The sequence below is a fragment of the Lethenteron reissneri genome, chromosome 32 (genome assembly GCF_015708825.2).
Source record: "Lethenteron reissneri isolate LAM-NWPU_2019-01 chromosome 32, ASM1570882v1, whole genome shotgun sequence".
NCBI classification, from domain to species: domain Eukaryota; kingdom Metazoa; phylum Chordata; class Hyperoartia; order Petromyzontiformes; family Petromyzontidae; genus Lethenteron; species Lethenteron reissneri.
Window position 1 is genome coordinate 2,654,519 of NC_083810.1, and position 20,968 is coordinate 2,675,486.

At 44.0% G+C, this 20,968-nt stretch overlaps 1 protein-coding gene across 1 annotated transcript in view; it reads left to right on the forward strand.

Annotated features, from left to right (window-relative positions):
- The first annotated feature begins 3,069 nt into the window (after positions 1 to 3,069).
- LOC133349884 (phospholipid-transporting ATPase VA-like) overlaps positions 3,070 to 20,968 on the forward strand; it is a 59,406-nt gene continuing 41,507 nt past the window's right edge. Inside the window, 1 exon segment of the mRNA XM_061563714.1 lies at positions 3,070 to 3,929. Within this exon segment, the coding sequence (XP_061419698.1) occupies positions 3,451 to 3,929 (479 nt within the window). The 5' untranslated portion in view covers positions 3,070 to 3,450.

The window sequence follows — 20,968 nt, forward strand, 5'->3', positions numbered from 1 at the left end:
GCTGGGTGGGGAGGGGCTGGTCACCCCGTGGTGCCCTTATAAAACTCAACGTTTAACGTACTCACGCCGGCTTGTGCCCACCCTCCATATTTGCGGAATACACCACGCCGCCGTTGACCCTGGCCATTGACCGAGCAACCCAACGTTCCTACCAGCTCCCTCCGCAGGAATGTGTTGTGTAGTTTGCACACATGCATGACCTGGGGATAATAATACGTTTTTGCAAGCAACTATTTCCTGTGTGCAAAATTTGCACAGGCACTGACTAGGATAAGGAAGCGATGTTGCTTGAACGCTGTTGTAACTATGGCAAGTTGTTCCCATTGCAATTTATAACGTGCTGCTCAATTGAATACTGTGGCAAGGCAAGTTGAAGATATGTGTCCGTTACCCCGTGAAATGTACTTGTTGTTGCTGGCTGCTTCATGATGCGGGTCTGTGGTCAGCAACTGTGATTTTTTTTAAGCCAGTGATCTATCACACTTGACTTCATGTTCAAGGTTTACTGCTCTGTGACCAGGTCACAAGGCCGTCATGTCAACAGCAATGATAACGTGTCATGGGAACCTTGCCAAACACTCTTTGGTTATAAAGGCATATGCTGCTCACAAACTAGTGTGTGTGTGTGGTTCCAAAACACCACTTGTTTAAAATCAAGACAATGTGGCAGTGACATACATTGTTATTTGGCCTAAGGGAGCACATCGAATTACTGCAATTACATAGAAGTACCAGAGAGTAGACAGAGAGTCCTTATAAGCCAGCTGTAAACATCTAATTTGGAAAGCACGGTCAACATGTCACAGCTCACGATGTTGATGTCACTGCACCTCACTGGTGCGTTTTTCGTTCTGCTCGGTCCCCAATGTCTGTTCTTGCAGTAGCTTACCATCGGGCTCTCTCTGTGGATTTATTTTGATTGCTGATTTGACGTTTTTAGGACCAAGGCTCGGTCCTCAATATATATCTTCCATATTACATTGGGCAGGGTAGAATACGCAAATCCACGCTTTTCACCGCAGCAGGAGTCAGGCTGGGAGATATCCACAGGACCAGAGAGAGAGAGAATCCCATTTTAGGATGCGCAGCTGTGCACACATACACGAACACGCGGCATAAACCACCCGAACGCCCACCACCCAGAACACTCTGCGGACCGATCGTGCAACTTGTACACGGGAATTATCAACCTGGATTCACCGCGAATGGGAAACGGGCTATGTGAGCACAATGCGAAACGCGTGGAGGGGGCGATGCGCGGATCCAATTAACCGGTGCGCGTGGCCGATTAACCGACGGGCGGAGCAAAGTTCCCCCATCAATGGGAGCTCCCAAGAGCTGATGTTGATGCATAGCATTGAGGTGGTTCAGCCAGATAATTGCATCAGGAGCAGCGGAGTGTATCGCCATGATGACGTCTCCGTCATCTTTGTGGATTGGGCACTAAGTCATCATGTACGTCTCGTGATCAATCGGGTACAGACGTCGTGGGACTGCCGCACATGTTGCGTCTCGAGGCTGATTAGGATGTGACACATGTATTCCTATTGTTTTTGTTTTCATCGATAATCTCCTCTCGTATAGCCATTCCATGGCTGGTGGGAAGGGCTGCGCTCTAAAGTCTAAAGCACAGGGCGACGTGCGCGCTTTATCAGTGTAGCTGTCCAGAATAGACTATACAAGCTGGTGACCTCTGGTACAGACCTCTGGTACAGCATCAGCAGAGGGGCTGAATGCACGGTTTAATGTTTAAAGGGGTTGTACGATGAGTTGCTATGCCTGCTAACACTGATGGGCACGATAGACCCCCGCAATCGTGAACATAATTCGTAATATGTGGCCATTATGTGCCGGTCGAACGGATAAAAAAAGACATCAAATAATAGACACACATGGAAGTTACATCATTACACACGTACCACCGTCGTAACTCCTCCACAATGTATGTCGGAAGGGGAGTCCACGCAGCGCCAGAAAGCTCTTCAGAGGGTATTTGGGCTACTCCTCTACACTCACCATACGTCTTGGAGTCCCCGTACTTTACCGCACCACACATGGCGACCCGCCGATCGATTGTGGTTGTACCCATTTATACTGCCCAGTGGAAGGTGAGGCGGGGTTTAAGACAATTTCTTTGTTGTTTCGACTGCCGCTCCGAGAGATGGAATCGAACCAGCGACTGACCTCTGGATTGCAAATAACACAAAATTAAACACATTTGTTAATAACACTGCCTTAAAGGGATATATAAAAAAACGACGTTTCGGGCTTCATATGTATAGGCATTTTCATGTACTTAATGTATTATTTTTATTGCTCTGGATGTATTCAGTTTACTGGTGGGTGTTGCTACCACGAGCCTGCGTGCTCTGATTAGGTTGTCACTGGGTTTTTATAGTTTTATTTTTATTCTGTTTTTAGCTCTGCACCTGGTGACATCCAGGTGAAAGGTGCTTTACAAGTGTAAATTATTATTTATTTTAAGGCAGTGTTACTGACGAATGTGTTGCGATCTTTTCGGTATGTTTGCTTGTGCACCGCTGGCCAACGCGCCATCACCAAATCGCTTTTTTAAAGCTGCATTTGCAAGTCCAGAGTGCTGACCATTAGACCGCAGCAAGCTCCTTTCGTGCTGGAAAGTGAGGCTTTCCTGGACACACACAGCTGACGAATACGTGACGGGCGGTTGCTCACGGTGAGAGAGAGATTTGGTTCAGCGAAGTGATTCAGCTGCGCGCATCTGCGGCCGTCTGGAACGCTGGAGCTGTGCACTTTAAAATCTAGATGTACAACTTTTTTTTATTTAGAACTGCTTGTTGTGTTTAAGTTTGTTGTCCTTTCCCCGCACCTCAGATCAACACGGTTGGATAAAAACGGTGCGAAAAAAGTTCAACATATACACATTGCGATGTTTTCAGAGAGGCGAGGTGAATGAAGTGAAGTGCTGGGTGCAGTGATATGAGGGGGGGGGGGGGTACTGAGAGAGAGAAGGAGGGAGGCGGGGTGGGTGAGTGGGTGGGTGGGGTGGCTGAGCGAGCGAGCTGGGCTTGCTCACAGAGGGCGTAGCTCTGGATGTCGAGAGGGCGGGGGGTCGCGCGCGAGCGCGCAACGTGGCAGAGTGACGCCAAAGTTTATATGCCCGCTATTGCGCTGCGGGCCAGCGCTGCCTCCGCAATCTCCTCCACTGCACTCGGGCCATGATGGCACGTGTCAGGAGCACGGCAGCGCGCGTACATTGAGTTTGGAAGACACTCGGCAATTTGATTGAACAGATCCGTCTTCGGTCGCAAAGCCCAGCCTGCGCTCTCGACGATGTCAAAGCTCGTGACAGACGCGTGATGCAAGGGTAGCAAAGCGGCGAGCGGTGACAACTAAGGGACGGGGGGGGGACACGCTATGCGACTGCCTCGTCCGCGAGGGTACACAGCACGACTCGGCGAGTGAGCACTCATGGATAGCCAGCAAGAAGCGGCCACCAGCGCCAGCAGCAGCAGGGCGCACGGTGAGGGCTGCGAGGAGGAAGCGCAGCGTCCCAGTCGGGCGGACCGCTTCAAGCCCAAGCGGAAGACGACCGAGGGCAAGACCCGCAGAATCCTCTCCAACATCTTGTTAGAGGAGGCGATTGACAGCGGCAAGGATAACCCCAACCGCGCGTTCGCCAGCAACGCCATCAAGACCACCAAGTACACTGTGTGGTCCTTCCTGCCCAAGAACCTATTCGAGCAGTTCCACCGCTTCGCCAACGTCTACTTCGTCTTCATCGTGCTGCTCAACTTCGTGCCTGTGGTGAACGCCTTCCAGCCCGGCCTGGCAGTGCTGCCCGTGGCCTTCATCCTGGCCGTGACGGCCGTCAAGGACCTGTGGGAGGACTACAGGCGCTACCACTCGGACCGGGAGATCAACAACGCGCCCTGCCTCGTCTACTGCAGGTAAGCGGCTCCTCCGCGTGACCCTGCGTGACCCCGACACCGAGGCCCGCGGTAAATGTGCAATGCTCTCCACACAAGTGGCGTAGCAGCGACATCATTAGCTCAGGTGGTGCCGGCAATCGGTCACGCGGGGGGCTGGGGTGGGGGGCAATATTTGATTTTTCTCACACGGTCGCCAAAAGTTAACTGCTCTTAATTATATTCAAATGTGGAACCTTTGAATTAAAGCATTTTCATGATATAACAAAATAAACCGCGTTTTAAATAAGTGTTGTTTTACACTGTGGTTGAAAACATATCTTATGGTGGTCGTCAAGGGGGGCCCCTTCTCGTAGCTTTGTCCACCAGGGGGGAAGAGGGGGGGGGGGCAAGGCACCCCTTCCTACCCCACTCGTTACGCGCATGTCTCCTCCTCCAACCTCGAATATGCAGTGTGAGCCATTAAATATCCTGCACATCGGAGCATTGTTATATCCAGGACATGCAGCAATGGACCCGTCGAGACACGGACACATTATTACATCTCTCTTTGTAGCAACGACCTGTGTCACATTTCGTGATATTTAATTTGAACACAAAAAATATATATTCAATCTGAACCGATCGTATTCTTTAAAGGTATGTCGTGTATTTCTGGAGGTTCACGACTGCATCTCCGCGCCGTCACCTCGTGCGCCCGCCCGCACGTTCGGTACGACTCTCCGGCGCGATGCCGAGTGACCGGGACTCGCTGTGTCTCGCCACAGCGCCGCCACGTTACGTGATGCGTGCGTGATGTGCACGCGCGTGTGTACACATACGCGCGTGTGTATACATACACACGCGCGCACAACAACAAAGATCCCCTGTAATAGCCTGCAACAGACTTTTGGGGGCAAGTGCTGCTAGCGACGATTATCTGAACCGGTTCTGGGCCTCCCCGGGGTCGACACAGCCTTAAATGAGTACCTGATGAGGTGTGTAAAAACATCGCCGCCAGGGAGACAAAGGCGGTCGGGCTTGGTGCTGGCCACCCACCCCCTCGTGTATAGTTTCGGCCTTCAAAGGTCCTTGCCAACACACGAGTGCGCACACACATGGAGAAGTGTGAAAAGAGGATTTCCCCATTGTCATCTGAGATATAATCAATATTTATAGCTTAGCGTGTCCCAGATGAGACACAATGGGCATCCCTTCCTGCACAAAGCTCTCGGTACGATGGTAATGTCACTTGGCCCTCTCACACAAGGATATATCGATGTAAGAGAAAGCCTTGTACTCACAAGCAGGAATGCCGGGGCATGAATCTACCTATACATGGCCCGAATGAGACAGCCTCACACGGAGCTATTGTTCTAATCAGATCAGTCCGTGCAGGATTGAGATGGATTGTGGCATCGCAGGACTGAATGATGGTGATCGTGTGAGGAAGCTTTCCACCAGCAATGGCTGATGATGATGGTGATTCACTTATAATCCGGACATTTCATGATTCACATAGTTCTTGGTGGTGAGGTTACAGAATGAAACAAAATCCTAGCCACTGTTGACTCAGCCCACATTTCTGCTGTAGTTGATGCACTAAGCTATATTGTGCCTGTAATAAGTCAGCAATGGGTTGTTCTAGTCACGCTGCCCATGATTAGAATGTGGCATCCCCCACCTTTGACATGGAGCTGCCTATGGAGATGGAGTACAATGATCATCGGCCAACATTTGTTGAGAGAGGGAATAGTGAAACTTTTTTTCTGCGTAGCTTTCGTGACTTTTATTTTTTTTGCCAACAAAAAAAGAACCCGAAAAGAGCCCTTTTATGCAACTCTTATATACACACACACACCAATCTACCCAGCCACCCACTTACCCAGCCACCCTTTCAGATACATTGACAACGCCTGCGAGTAACGCAAATGGAGAATGTCTTTGTATTCATTGTGCCGTGTTCTGGGTAGAACTAAAAGTCATCTTTAGACATTTCTTTTGCCATGAGCACTTCAATGCACGCGTGTTTATTTACAGTCTTGGTTACATAGGTGTAACAGTAACAGTTCTTCCGGCTACGTGTAATACTGCTTTTTTTCACTCGGAATATCGATGTTGAGAGGTTTTACTCAAAAATGCAGCTTGGCACCAGTCATATGTGAAAATTGTCATCATAAAATATCGACTCGGAGTATTATTGTTGTTTAATTTTGAGAAATACAACGATTACACGTTGATTGACAAACCAAAGTCATTGCCATTACTGCTTCGTGTTACATAGAACATGGTGTTTGCTCTAAGCAATGGACAGGTAATGATTTGCAGAGCAGGTGGTATGTCATTACAAGTTGTGTTTTGCAAACCCTGACCGGTACACCACTACTAATAGTACATTTGAACTTGATCTTCAATAACTCTGCTCAGTATATTTTTCAATGAGATATTTAGTTGGTTGCATCCAATGGCACAGCACAAATACCTGTGGGCATACATTTACCTGATGTTATGTCACCTATTCGACAATGAGGAATTAATTATGGTGATTGTTTGAGATTATGTCCAAAGTCCATTATCATAGACAGAGGAGTTCTAAACAAAATAATAAAAATGGATTGTTATGAGAAAATGTTTAGAGCACTCCACATCCTTCCCACATGTAGATGGAAGGAAGAGGTTGCTAAATATGCCTCTGCTGTGGTCAGAAATCTCAGAGGTTGCTAGAAATCAGTTTATTGCAACGGAGTACATCATTATTAGAGCTGCGAGATTCCCTCGATTCATAGCCTGCAATCGCACTTACATTCCAATAGATTTCTAACTGGGCCTTGGCATCGGTAAAATCTTGGAATCATGGGGCAGGGGGAGAGACTTCACGGAAGCCATCGGAACGTTCTGCGTAGGCATTGACCATTAGATACTCGTCGGTATCTGCCAGAACCACCATTGAAACGGACGATGACCAACACCAAGTATGTGAAATTAGCTCAACCCTACCCCGATTCTGTCGTTCAGGGAAGACGGGAAGGTCTGTGGTCCCAGGACACACAGAATCAGTCAGAATCACCATTCTGGCTGAATCACCATTCTTGCTGGCTGGAATCAACAATGCCAAACATAATTGAAGGCATAGTTGACTCTTAGCCAAGCTAGATTCGCAATCGAATCCCAATAGAATATCATTCTATTGCACACACCTGCCATGGTAGAACCCCTGTTAGGGTACCATTTCAATTATCAAAAAATTTAGGATGAAAATCACCCACAGAGGAATCACACAATTCCTGTAGGAATTACCCAGCTCGAATGACAATGTATTTGTTACATTGCGCCATGCATTGCCATCGAGCTCATAATGTGGCTCTGGTGGCCCAGAGCACAAATGTTAACAATTGTCATCTCAAGTCTCATAGAATCAAGAGCCTTCAGTCATAAATAATTATCGCGGTAGCAAGATGTTAACTACCTCGCCTGGTATACAGGCCGTGGGATCGATCCCAAGCCTGACGCCTGTTATATATTTGGAGTTTGCATGTTATCCCCGTGGTTGTGTGCATTTTTCTTTGGGTCCTCCGGTTTTTCCTTCCACAGTTATAAACGTGCGTTTAGAGTACTTGGTTACTATAAATTTCCATGTGACAAAGAGCTACATAGCTCAGTGGGCCTTACCTGCAAAAATAAAAGTAGTTTAGTTTTAGTTTATAATTAAAATATCAATAGGTATTGTTACTGGTTTCTAAAATAAACACTATTTTTTGCAACAGTGTTAATCATGAAAACTATACATATGAAATATAGCAACACTCTATACGGACACACATTCGCACACGTGCTATTCATACACCCTCCTTGGTTGTGCGCTCACGCCATTGCCATATGCTACATAGTCCTGTTATGCGCTTAGATTGAATACTTTACATTGGCTGAAAAGCTACACTCGGTTAATCCTCACAGCAAACCTTGAAAGCGCAGCTGCATTGACTCTGAGCTATGTGGCTGGCTTGACTTAAGTTAAAATTGAGCACATTTTTGGATTACGGTGCACTGCTGTCGTTATTATATATGGCACATTTGCCTCCACATTGGCTTTTGTTTAAAACGTTTCCCCCTCCCCTGCCTCACGTGACTGGCCTGGACTCTGTCAAACGACTGTACTGATAAATGTCTGCATTTCAGTTGCATTGCAAAGTTGGAACAAAATTGTCAGTATAAAGGTGAGAGTGTGTTTGGGTTTATTTCACATTGCTTAGTTTCAGCAGTTATTCTCTTCACCAGCAGCCCAGTATGAAACCTTCACTTATTTGGTTTGTGTGTAGACGTGTGTGCATGTTCTCACCAACAGCCTGTTAAGAATATATTGGGGACTTTGTATTTGTCTTGTGCATGTGTGCTTGTGGGGACCGATGGCGCAGTGGTTAGCGCGCTGTGCTACAAACCTGGAAACCCAAGTTCTTTTCCCGCTCAAGTGGTGAATAATTGAACCGGGCCTGGACCTCCCATAGGTCGACTCAGCCCAAAATGTGTGATGTGTAGATATCAGCACTGGAGACACAAAGGTGGCCGGGTGTGGTGTTGGCATCCCACAGTACCGGCCTCATTTATTAGTGTTCACAAATAATGATTGCCCCAACAGCCTGTTATCGGCTATGTGGGGGATATTTGTCTCTGTGTGATAAGTTATTTTTAATCATTTAACAATGTTACACATAGTTTTTCAAAAGTAATATACACATGAATGGGCGTTAGTAGGCCGCTCTGATGTTCCTGGAACTACCCTATTATAAACACCAGTTAAAGGGTAACTACGTTTAAACTGATTAAACAAATCCAAGGTCACTAAGCCCCAATACAATGGTGGTATTGTAAGAGACCAAACCTAATCCTCACCTCCCATCGGTATCTTTGAGAGGGAAAGGAGGAATACGTTGCAATAGGAGCTCAAAACGGTCGTTGTTTAAGTGTGTTCACAACAGCTTAATGCATAATCTGCCAGAAGTGACTTTAAGGCATTCCCAGTATAATGGCATGAGAGTTCATCTCTTGTGCAAACTGGTTCAGATATAGAAATGAGCTGCATGAACCAAACCTAAACAAATCAAAATTTAATATATATCTTGTTCCACCCTCCCCCGAAAGATGCAAATGGCCCCTCGCCAATCTTTTTACAAACACCACAGCTTTGCCGCTTTATAAAATATATAGCTACAGTACAGTGCTATATTTATGATATGAATGTAATGTGTCACCCGAACATACGTCCATTGTCTCTCTGTGTGTGTGAAGGGTATAGCAGCGGTTACACTCGCAGTTAGCACGCGGCACTACGAACCCGGCGGCCCGAGTTCGATTCCCACTCACGGCCAATACCAGTGACGATTATCTGAACCGGTCCTGGTCGACTCAGCCTCAAGTACCTGGTGCAGTGTGTAAACATCGCCACTGGGGAGATAAAGGCGGTCGGGTGTGGTGCTGGCCACCCACCCCCTCATGTGCCGTGGCGGCCTTCATAGGTGCTCGCTAACAGTACTTGCCCAACAGTCTGTTAATGCTATACGGGGGATATTTGTCTTGAAGGAATGGGACGGAGTGTGTGGGAATGGGCGATAGTCGTGTGGCGTTGCTGATCACTCATGAAATCAGATGGGTCGTGAACGAGGGAAAAAAGGACGGAAATCGACGGTGTTGAACGGAGTACTACAGCGTGCAGTTAAAACTGCGGCGTTCCTTCCGAAATGTCGCAATGTTGTAACTTGAACGTTAATTGTTAAAATATTGATTTGCTATAATCGTCATATTTCACATGGGTCTTTAAGTAAATGTATAACAGACATTTATTATTCAGTAGCTGTCGTCACGCTAAACAAACAGCGTGATATCCTGGATACCAGTAATGCAAAGAAACATTACTTCCAAAAAGGACTCTTGAAGTAGCCTTGAAACCACTCTTAATTGGCATTCATTGAAAGTGTTCTTTTGTGCACAGGTGAAAGAAAATATTCCAAACCAAAGTTGCCCCAGGCACTTTGTAGATACACGTGAAGTTATTCAGGTCAAAGAGGCAAACATCCATCGTGCAGGAGAACACAATGTATTCGTTACACCTTTGACAAAATGTATTCTAATATTTATTGAAAAAAAACGCATTTTACCAGGTAAAGCCCACTGAGCTATACAGCTCTTTTTCAGAAGCAATCTGACCAAAACCGATAATAGCTCAACGAAGTGGCTTATCGTGTGGACATTTATAGCAGCCAAATAATCTATACGTACATTTCTAAATGTGGAGGGAAAACTGGAGAACCCGGAGAAAAATTTCCGTGACTACTGGGAGAGAGAACATGCAATCTCCATATATACAGGCGTCAAGGTCAGGATCGAACACACAACCTCTTGCATAACCAGGCGAGGTAAATAACATCTCACCACCGCGGTGTATTTGTGCTTTAAACTTATTATATTCTTAGAAAATTTAATTATACGAGTTTGTTCGCAAGAAAAATAATGTAATAGCATTTTTAGGATATTTCATAATTCATTTGTAAGAATTACCCCGATGACTGGCCTTTGTATTTAGGGTCTAATTCGAGAAGTTGAGACATCCTGCAATAAAAAGTGTTGAAACGACACCCGATTTGTTAAACACCTTCAATAATTAATTTTAAATTACAAACTGTTGTATGGGATATAAGGGCGAGCGGTGGAACAATGGTTAGTGCCCTGGACTGAACCAGGCCCCATGAGTTTGATGTATCTCAATTGTGAGTGAAATCTGAATCTGCTATGAACCAGAGGTGGGACAAAGTCATTGTTATGCAAGTCCAAGTCGAGTCTGAAGTCATCAAATTCATGACTCGAGTCCAAGTCACATGACTCGAGTCCACACCTAAGAGGTGGGACAAAGTCATTGTTATGCAAGTCCAAGTCGAGTCTGAAGTCATCAAATTCATGACTCGAGTCTGACTCGAGTCCAAGTCACATGACTCGAGTCCACACCTCTGCTATGAACCCACACAGAATAGTTACGTGATATACATTATGACGAACCCCCCATTGCTGACAGAGCATAGGGAGGTCTCGATCCAGCAGTGGGTTGACAAAACTATGTTAATTCGTATTATTTGGAATATACAGCATGTATACAACTTACAGAAAGCCACTGTTGCCTTACTTAAATGAATGGTGTGCATCTCAGTTGATGGTCCAGAACCGACATTTAACATTCTTATGCCGGAGATCCATCGTACCTTATGCCAACTCCTGTTGACTTTCTATCATAAGTAGCAACCTCCTGTTCCTGCCTCTGGATAGATACAGAGCTAAGTTAACCATGACCCGGACTGAATTTCCGACCGTGCAGCTCCTGCTGCCATGAAAACTGCACTCCATCCCAGGACATCGTGCAGCGTAAATGCACTGTCACAATGGAACATTCCGTCTTTACGATTCGTTTCAGTTGTATAAATACTCTGATTAAACTTTAAATATATATTGTTTTGAGCTATGTGATGAAATTGTAAGTTTTGTGTGAATCTGTTCAAGTAAACTCTAGTATTCTCACGGATCAGGTTTGGCTACAAAGCACAACAGGTGTAACATGCCACACAAGCTCTAGTGAAAAACCGTGTTTGAGCATTCCACACTTAATTATTTTATTGTCTGCTCCATTAAGTTATATTTGTAGTCATGAAAGTCTAAAACACAGAGGTCACAGAAACTAAAACAAAAGAAGAGAATTTTGCGTGGTTGAGTGCTCTTAACGACATTGCGAGAATATAATTTAGTGCACAAATTAAGATCAGAAAATTTCTGGAGCCAGCTGGACGAAAACATTCCACGTTTAAAGCAAGCACATGGCATTATTATACAGTAGCCTACCAATGCCCTCCCGCACAAAGTCGAAGCATCTGGGCTGTTTGCTAAGAAAACAAAACGCATGAAAGGCCTCAAGGTTGCCTTTAGTTTCAGGCTCGGTGTGATAAGTGGAAAACGGATATTGCATTGAAGAAAAAGAAGACCCCGTGGTTTTTTTAATTCAATTTTTTAAATAGTTTATATTAAGATAATAGGGTTTTCCACTTTTACCTGGCAACAAAACAGATGTTAAGATGTTAAAACGCCAAACTGAAACCTTTTACAAAGAATCATGTTTACATTAACCACAATGCTTGTGGTCAGAATGCAAACAAAAAACATACTCTGATAATATATGCATTGTCCTTGAAACTGATTGGTCCACACCAGAAACAGCTTTCTTTTGAGCCTCGTCTCAAACGGTGTTAGACCAGAGGACGCCAAAAGGCATACAGCCCAAAGGCAATGCACTATCAGAGTATTGAGAGCTCGGGGTGAGCATCTACATCATGGGACCTCCTTTGCCAGTACCAAAATATGATAATAGGTTATCCCCTTTTATCTGCCAACAAAATAGGTGTTAAGATGTTAAAACACCAAACTGAAAGATTTTACAAGGAATCATGTCTACATTAACCACAATGCTTGTGGTCAGAATATACTCTGGTGTGGACAAATCAGTTTCAAAGACAATGCATATATTATCAGAGTATTTTTTGTATTCTGACTACAAGCATTGTGGTTAATGTAGACATGATTCCTTGTAAAAGGTTTCAGTTTGGTGTTTTAACATCTTAACACCTGTTTTGTTGCCAGATAAAAGGGGAAAAAAAACCTATTATCATATTTTGGTACTTGCAAAGGAGGTCCCATGATGTAGTTTATTTTAAGTGTGTGATGTGGGTGTGTGTGCGTGCTTGAAAATTATAATTTAGCTCGTACTTTGCGAGATCACACGAAAAGGGCATCTCAGAACGTGTTTTCCCCGACCTGGTTTTGAAGTGCAGTACGACTGTCTGTGTCAGTTTTCTTCAATAATTTTCAGAGGGGGTTCACTTTCACCGATAAGACACCAGTGAGGGCAGCCACACTGCCTGCACAGAGCGGTTTCACATTTGTGTATTGCCGGGGACCGCACGTCAGGGGCCGGGCTAAAGGTCACTAGTGGCCCGTGGGCCTTGCAATGAAGAACACTAGTCTAGGTGTAGATCCTGCCCCTGCAGTTAAGACGCTGTTTTCTTGAGCCAGTTTGTATGATTTAATGATGTGAGTTTGACAGGCACGGTGTAAAAATGCAGGGAATTACTAAGTAAGGCATGGCAAATATTGTAAAGTGAATGCTGAATGCCCTGTTTGACGCTATTTTCAGGAATGTACGTATGTATGTTGAACTTATTTCGCACTGAACGTAGCCAACCATACTAATCGGAATTGCAGGAAAGGGGCCATTTAGGTGAGGCCGAATTTTATGTAAATATCAAATTGCCCAGTCATGGAGTTTAAAAACAACAAAATACTTCCATGTTAGAGCGGAGCATCTCGTAGAATGTTTCCATTGTAAATATTGTATTTAATGTGTGGTTATATTTAATGTACTGTATATACAAAAAGTGACTTAAAGCTTTCGTGACTGCAGGAATTCATATTGTTTGGGTCTTTCGGTAAAGTCACTTAGATAGAACAATACAATAATAAAAATAAATAAAAATGAAAATAAAATGAATAAAAATTATATAGAATAAAAATAAATAGAAATGAAAATAAAGTGAATAAAAATAATGAAAAAATATCACGTGTCGATCGCAACACAAGCAATTGTTACCAGGAGAAAAAAGGAGAAAGCTGCTGAGGCAGGCTGTTTTAAAGATTTGAAATGGGTGTAGCCCAAGGGTGATAAACGAAGTGGGCGGGGCTAGTGATGTTAAAGTGAGAGAGATTAGCATGTCAAAGTAAGAGATTAGCATGTCGATGTAAACGGCGGCTGTATTAGTGTGAACCTGATCATGTAAAATCAGAGAGTCGAAAATAACTGCTAACATCGGAAGGTGGGATGGATACATCACAGCCAGTTATGAATTCAACTGGTGAATACTATCCTTCAAATGATTGCTCAGTTTGTACTCATCTTCTCGGTTGAAATTGTGTTTGTCTATATATCTGGATGGCTTCATAAACTAATCTTTGTTGATAGCCAGTGGGTTTGCAGAGTACCTTCGTCTTGAAAAAATCTATTTCGTGTGAGCCCACCGCATTAAAACAATGATCAGCCACGGCTGAGGTGTTTACTGCATGGGCAAAACGATTGCTGATGAAATTATTGGGTGGATGACAAGGCATCCGTACTATATACCCTTGTGTTTTGAAGCTGGGTCTGGCTTGGGCTGAACTGTGAATACTTTTTCAGAGACTAATCGTAGTGGTTTAGAAATATGGGCTGAACATTTTTACGATCACTGTGGTTAACAGTCTTGTAACTCTGCTGCTCATAGCTGTTATGTGGGATTTTTCAAGATGCAGCGAGGTATGGGTTCAACTGCATCATAAAAAAATATTGGTGAATTTTCCTTTGGAGCTACCTTGCTACCTTGTGTGTGTATGTTAGGGAGTGCATACGTGTGTATGTTAAACTTATTTCGCACCGTTAGTAGCCAACCGTGCTAATCTGAGGTGTGAGAGTGGGCAGCTGAAGGTGGTTTGTGCACAGCTCTATGATCTCTGCAATATGGGTTCTATTCCCATCCAGAACAAGTGGCAAGTTGTATCTGAACCTGTCTTTGGTCTCCCATATATCAACTCAGTTTACCTGTTTGCACAGGTAGACTGATGTTTACCTGCGAGTAGTTCTGGCCACACCATGGGGTGTCAGGGTGGCAAGATGTTAACTACCTTACCTAATATACAGGAGGTCGTGGGTTCTATTCCAACCCTGATGACTGTATATTTGGAGTTTGCATGTTCTCCCCAAGGTCACGATTATTTTACTCCAGGTCCTCCGCTTTTTCCCTACACATTTAGAAAAATGTGTTTTAGAATATTTGGATGCTATAAATTTCCACATTATAAGCCACTTCGTTGAGCTACCATTTGTGGCCAGGCTGCTTCTAAAAAAAGAGCTATATTGCTCTGTGGGCCTTACCTGGTAACATTTTTTTTTAAATGTGTTAGTTATGCCCTCGTATGTTTCTCGGGCCTGATTAGATGCTCGCTAACAAATATAATTTGCCCTCACCGAATAGCAAAATTCGTGACGTAATACCATAGTCAGTGCGAGAGCAGTGGCAGCAATGGTTATTGGACGATGCTATGAAACCCGGTGGCCTTAGATTGATGTTCAACCATGGCTAAACGTCAGTGGAGAGTGATATTTGAACAACTTACTTGGATGCCTTCTTCACTCGCCCACACAGGCTAGTGTGGTGAAGTACTCTGTCATCACACCCGTGACTGACACAGTGTGGGAGAGGTCATTGTCCGGCAGTGGATTGATAAAGATAAACAAATATATTATTTAGCTGTTATTAGGTAAATGGTATAGCGGTACATACAGGAAACCAGTGTATTGTTGTGGAGTTGACAATCTGACTCAGATTTTAATATTGCATTTCACTCACTGTGTTCACTTTTAAAGAACCAACCCACGCACGGACTCGTACACCACGTATGTATTTGTGCAGAGAGACAAAAGACAAGGATGTCGGTATATAGCGCGATGTCCCCTTGAAACCGTTTCGTGAGGGAACCCTGTTATTGAAGCGAGCGACTTATGAAGGGCAGGAAGCACAGACGAACTCAGTGTCAGAAAGTTGTACCGAAATCAGAGTTGCGCAATGACATGGCATTGACCGCATACGCTCCTCGACAAACAAACACGCAGCAGCAAGTTACAGCCTCCAGCACGCAAAGTACACCACCAGACACAGCCTTCCCTTCTGTCGTCACAGGCCGCCACACACAGACCATGCCTGTTCGCTGAATACAGAAGGTGGCTCGTGTCCATTCAACACTCTATGAATAAATGTCCACATTCCCAACATTTCAGCAAATACGAGACCGAGTACATGTGTTTGCATTGCCATTATACCACTTGCTTCACATGCAGCATGAGCAAATATCGGTCCTTCTGAAATTGTCAGTTACATAATAGCTAAACTAGAGGTAGCATAACCATGAAACACACACGTACTTCTTTAAGTTTAAATTTTGACGTTTCTCAAAGGTCACATATTTAAGTTTATTTTAAGTTAATAACTATCACGCATCTATTTTTGGGAGATCTCCCTCTCTGTGTGTGACGTCTTTCTTTTGGAAATTGTATTACGTACCGGATTTTAAATTGTCACTGGGTGTGGGCTTTCTCTCATGCGTGCATACTCGTTGACAGCTGCATTAAACTGGTGCTGCCCCATGCGTAATACGTGTCTAATGTCAATGTTGAGTTCATAGTTCAGTAACAAGGTGGCTATACTGATTTCCTCATGACTATGGCTGCATTAAATGAATCCGAGATTGTGTAATTGTGCCTGTCATCTAGCAAGGAATGTGTCCGCACATTGACGACAGTTATTTTTTTTAAATACACATTGTGGATCTCTAATTAATAACTGTAATATAACTTACATTTTGTGTAAAATATGTATGTGTGTTGAACTTCTTTCACACCGTACATAGCCAATCTTGCTAATAAGAGGTGCAGATATCCTGTACACGCCATACATTATATCTCAGGTGATGCTGAAGCTTCGATGTTATCTACACACATCGAGGTTTTACCGACATTCCTTTTGTACTGTTTGGGTTTACTCCTATTAATACCTCCGGTTATGACGGTTGGCTACGCACGGTGCAAAAAAAGTTCAACATGCAAGTTTGTGATCTTATGAATGCGCATATTTCCGAGAGGTGAACACAGGGAATATATCTCGATATACCATACACAACTACTTTATTTCACTTTTTTAAATCCTAAATTTGGTTCTCAATACCTTTTCAAGCAAAGTGCCTAGAGAGAACCCACGTGAACGATGGAAGGATACTGAATGTTGACTCTGCAGGCGTCAACATTGAAATATATAGCAGCCAAATACTCCAAACACATGATTCTAAATGTACCCGGAGAACAATCCACGCGACCACGGGTTGAACATGCAAACTCCTAATAAACAAACGTCAGGGTTGGGATAGAATCCATGACCTCCTGTATACCAGGCAAGGTAGTTCACATCTTGCCACTGTGGCATTGGTGACGGACATAGCTGTGGGAACACAGAAGTGAAACGCTGCCCACTGTGGTATTTTTCAGATGACGCTGAAGCTTTCAATGTTATCTACAAGCATCGAGACCTCACCTACATTATTTTTCGTACCATTTTGTTTTGCTCCGATTGCACCTCCGATTTGCACGGTTGGCTACTTACAGTGTGAAAGAAGTTCAACATGCATACTTGCGATCGTATGAATGCAAACATTGCCGAGAGGTGAACGTGGGGAATTGAAAATCGGAGGTGCGAAATGTGTTATCTACTCGCATCGAGGCTTCATCTACATTGCTTTTCATACCGTTTGGGTTTACTCTGATTAGCACCTCTGATTAGCACGGTTGGCTACTTGCAGTGTGAAAGCAGGCCAATATGCATACCCGTGATCGTTTGAATGCCCACATTTGCCGAGAGGTGAACGTGGGGAATTTAATGTTTAGCTCCATCACTGTAGAAATTGTGTTTTGTCCGGCCACCCAACACCAGGTGACGCTCCCGGTGGCTCTGCATTTAAAATATTTAAACGTGTAAATTAACATTTTTACTTATATAATTCGAGAGTTGTTCAACCTTCGGAGGAGACTGGCATCCACCATGGGAAATAGGAATGCCCATCATTGGCTCAGGCCTCTTATAAACGAGCACTTCACCACACTGAGCAGGAATCCACTTTCACAAGACTTTGAATGCCGATAAGCAGGTTATTTTGCGACTTAAAAATAGGAATAACCAAAATGGGTGATTATCTGACTATATTCCACATATTGACATTGTTTGCAATCAAAATCTTAGGTTATCTCCTCACATTGCCATGTACATGCAAGTGCTAAGAAGCCAGAACAGTCAATCAGACAGCAGTTTCTGGGCAGATGGAAAGGCCCCGACATTGTGGTCAGATGTGAACATGGGTGACGGTGCAGGAGGAACAGTTTTGTGCACAGCGAAAATAAAGGAGATGTTCACAACTGAGGCACTTCATTCATTCCACCGAATATTTACATATTGCACTCTGTAGTGTACTGGTTCTCCTTCTTTATGCTATATTAAATTTTCATGAGCGAAGCATTATTGGTATTCACATGGTAAAGACTAGTTATATATTTATAATATATAAATGAAGTAACATAGATGTACTCTACACATTTGTTTAATTACAGTTTACGAAGGACACTTTTGAGCAAATACAGTCCTGTACTACTCGGTATCTTATCACAAATGCATGTTGATTCTGAGTTTGCAAATTGTGGCTGTAAGAACACTATCAGATCAATATATCACCCAACAACCTTTTTAACTTCCTGTAGCAGTGCAACAATTTCCTGCCACATCATTAAACAAGAGTCGTCATCTGTTCATCTCAGATGTTTGACTCCCCACACCATAGTCAATGGTCTCAACAGTTTACTGTGATGTATTGAATTAGTATAGTCTGCTTCAAGGCCTTACCAAACGACCCCATGTGCAAACCAGTGTTCTTCACTCATTTTCAGAGGGAGGCCACTCTCGCCGATAAGACATCATTGTGAGGGGCGCCACCCATTTGATGAAATTTGGGGTTGACAGCGGCAGCACGATGACAATGGGGGCTGTTTTCACATGTTGTGATTGTCGGTGGGCCGCATGTCAGGGGCCATACTAAATACCACCAGGGGCCACCAGTAGCCCGCGAGCCTTGTAATGAAGAACACTGGTGTAAACTCCACACTGCTTTAGCAGGGTCCAGCGAATATGGATGAAATCATTGAATAAATAGAATGTGCGACCGTGGGTGCTGTTAATGTTGGGTACCAAACTTGCTGAGCGATTTCACATTGCATCTGATTTATTCCCTACACATAGTAGCAAATCACTCTCATCCGAAATTACAGACTGCCAGGTCAAGTGTCACTGGTGAGAATCTACCCAGGCCAAAACAAATGTCCTGGTATGAAAAACAAAAACCTGGTCAACGGCCTGGTGCCCTGCAGCCCTTCCAACTGAAACAAAGATCCCCCTTATAGCCTTCACAAACTGCAGGAGCAAGTGCTATTAGCGAGTAGCAACTATGAAGGCCGGCACAGTACACAGGGGGATGGTTGGCTAGCACCACGCCCGACCACCTTTGTCTCCCTATTGCCGATGTTTACACACTGCACCAGGTACTCATTTGAGACTGAGTCGACCGAGGGGAGGCCCAGGACCGGATCAGATGTTCGTCACTGGTGTTGGGCATGAGCGGGAATCAAATCTGGGTCGCCAAGTTTATAGCGCAGTGCGCTAATTGCAACACTATCACTCCCCATCCTTCCAACTAAATGCACACACACTTTAAGTATTCAAATATTTTAAAATGATCTAAGCCAGTGACACTTTTGTACGTGCACTGTCTGATAAATGAAACAATTCTTGCATTCCTGTAATTCCCCACCCACACATATCATTTAGAGCCATCAACGTGCCAGGTTTCCTCATTTCCGCAATCCTTACGTTAGAAGATGTATGGCCAGTTTTTCAAACGCTGTTTGTACTTTCAGGATGGAGTACGATTCCATTAATGGAAACACACACACATTGTTTGTCCAAGCCTGTTGTAAAGTATCCCTTGGTGACTGGGCCAAGACCACCAGACTACCGCAACTTACTACCACTGCTAATACGGTAATCCTATGGTCACATGGGGACAAGCCGCCAATTGTCAACGCCACAATTGGAAGACGGAGAGATAAAGTAAATGTCTGGTGGAACGGGTGGAACGGGTGTCACGGCTGTTCATGCACTGCACTGTGAATCCGGTGACGTGAGTTCAATTCCCAGCCATAGCAAACATCTCAAGTATCCCTGGGCCCTCTCTTCACCAACTTAAACTGACTATCCTGGTGAAGTATGATCAAACCCCAATCACCAATACTGTGTGGGGGACACTTGAATAGGCAGTGGACCAACAAACGGCTGTGAATGATTGTGCTGTTATTACTGCAGGCAAGCCACAAGGTGTTGACAGTGACGAATGGACATATATGTATTCGTTTACTTGAAAAAAAACATACGGTATCATTATGTATATATTGGTAATCGTGTATACTATATTATACTTAAGGAAATCAGTTTCAATGGTTGCACATTGCATACAAATATACATTTCAACTAAAATAAAAGGCATAAAGTGCCGTAAACAGGTAACTTTATGTGCATAAACTTAGGAACTGCAATTACTGTATCTTGCATCATTTACAAAGAAATTTATGATTTAACTAAAATAACTTGATTGTGAAGTTAAGCAAACAACTGTGAAGCAGGTGCTGATTTTATAAAAAGGAAGACTTGCCGTCCACTCGAGAACTTTGTTCTGTTATAAGGTCACATCCTTATAAAGAATCCATTCACAGAAGCTTTAGCTGTAAGCAGATCTGTCCAGGTAGTGGTTTGACATCTCCCATTACACAGTGGTGGCCTTGTGGCAAATGTTTTTCGTGCAATACAGGACCCACAATTAGCCCGTAGACAAAAGTTGTGCAGCCTTCATGACTCCGATTACACTGATAAAGCGGTGATGACTTCCAATCCGACTGCACGTTCACATGAAAGTCACCGATACAATAGGTGGATGTGGAACAGTTCCCGAAGATTACAGAAGTAAAAAAAAAACGTTAAATGATTTGTACATGGTACTGTATGAAGTGACACTGAAGGGTTGTGCACGGTTATGTTGTGAGTCTTAACTTGTCATGAACGTTGTTGAATAATCATAGCAACAATTCAACAATGGATAACGTAAACTAACTCCAAGTTTCCAAGACGAGCCGTCGTCGTTGCAATTGGAAGCTAGTACAGTACTGTCGTAGTTGTTGTGTGGAAGTGTATCATGCGTACACCCTATATTTGTATAAATTAGCATCGTCAAAGAAACTGCACCTTGTCTATGGTAAATACACATCCTAGATGGCACGTATTTCACCGGTTGAACATGCACAATAATGCCCATTGACTTGATGGCAG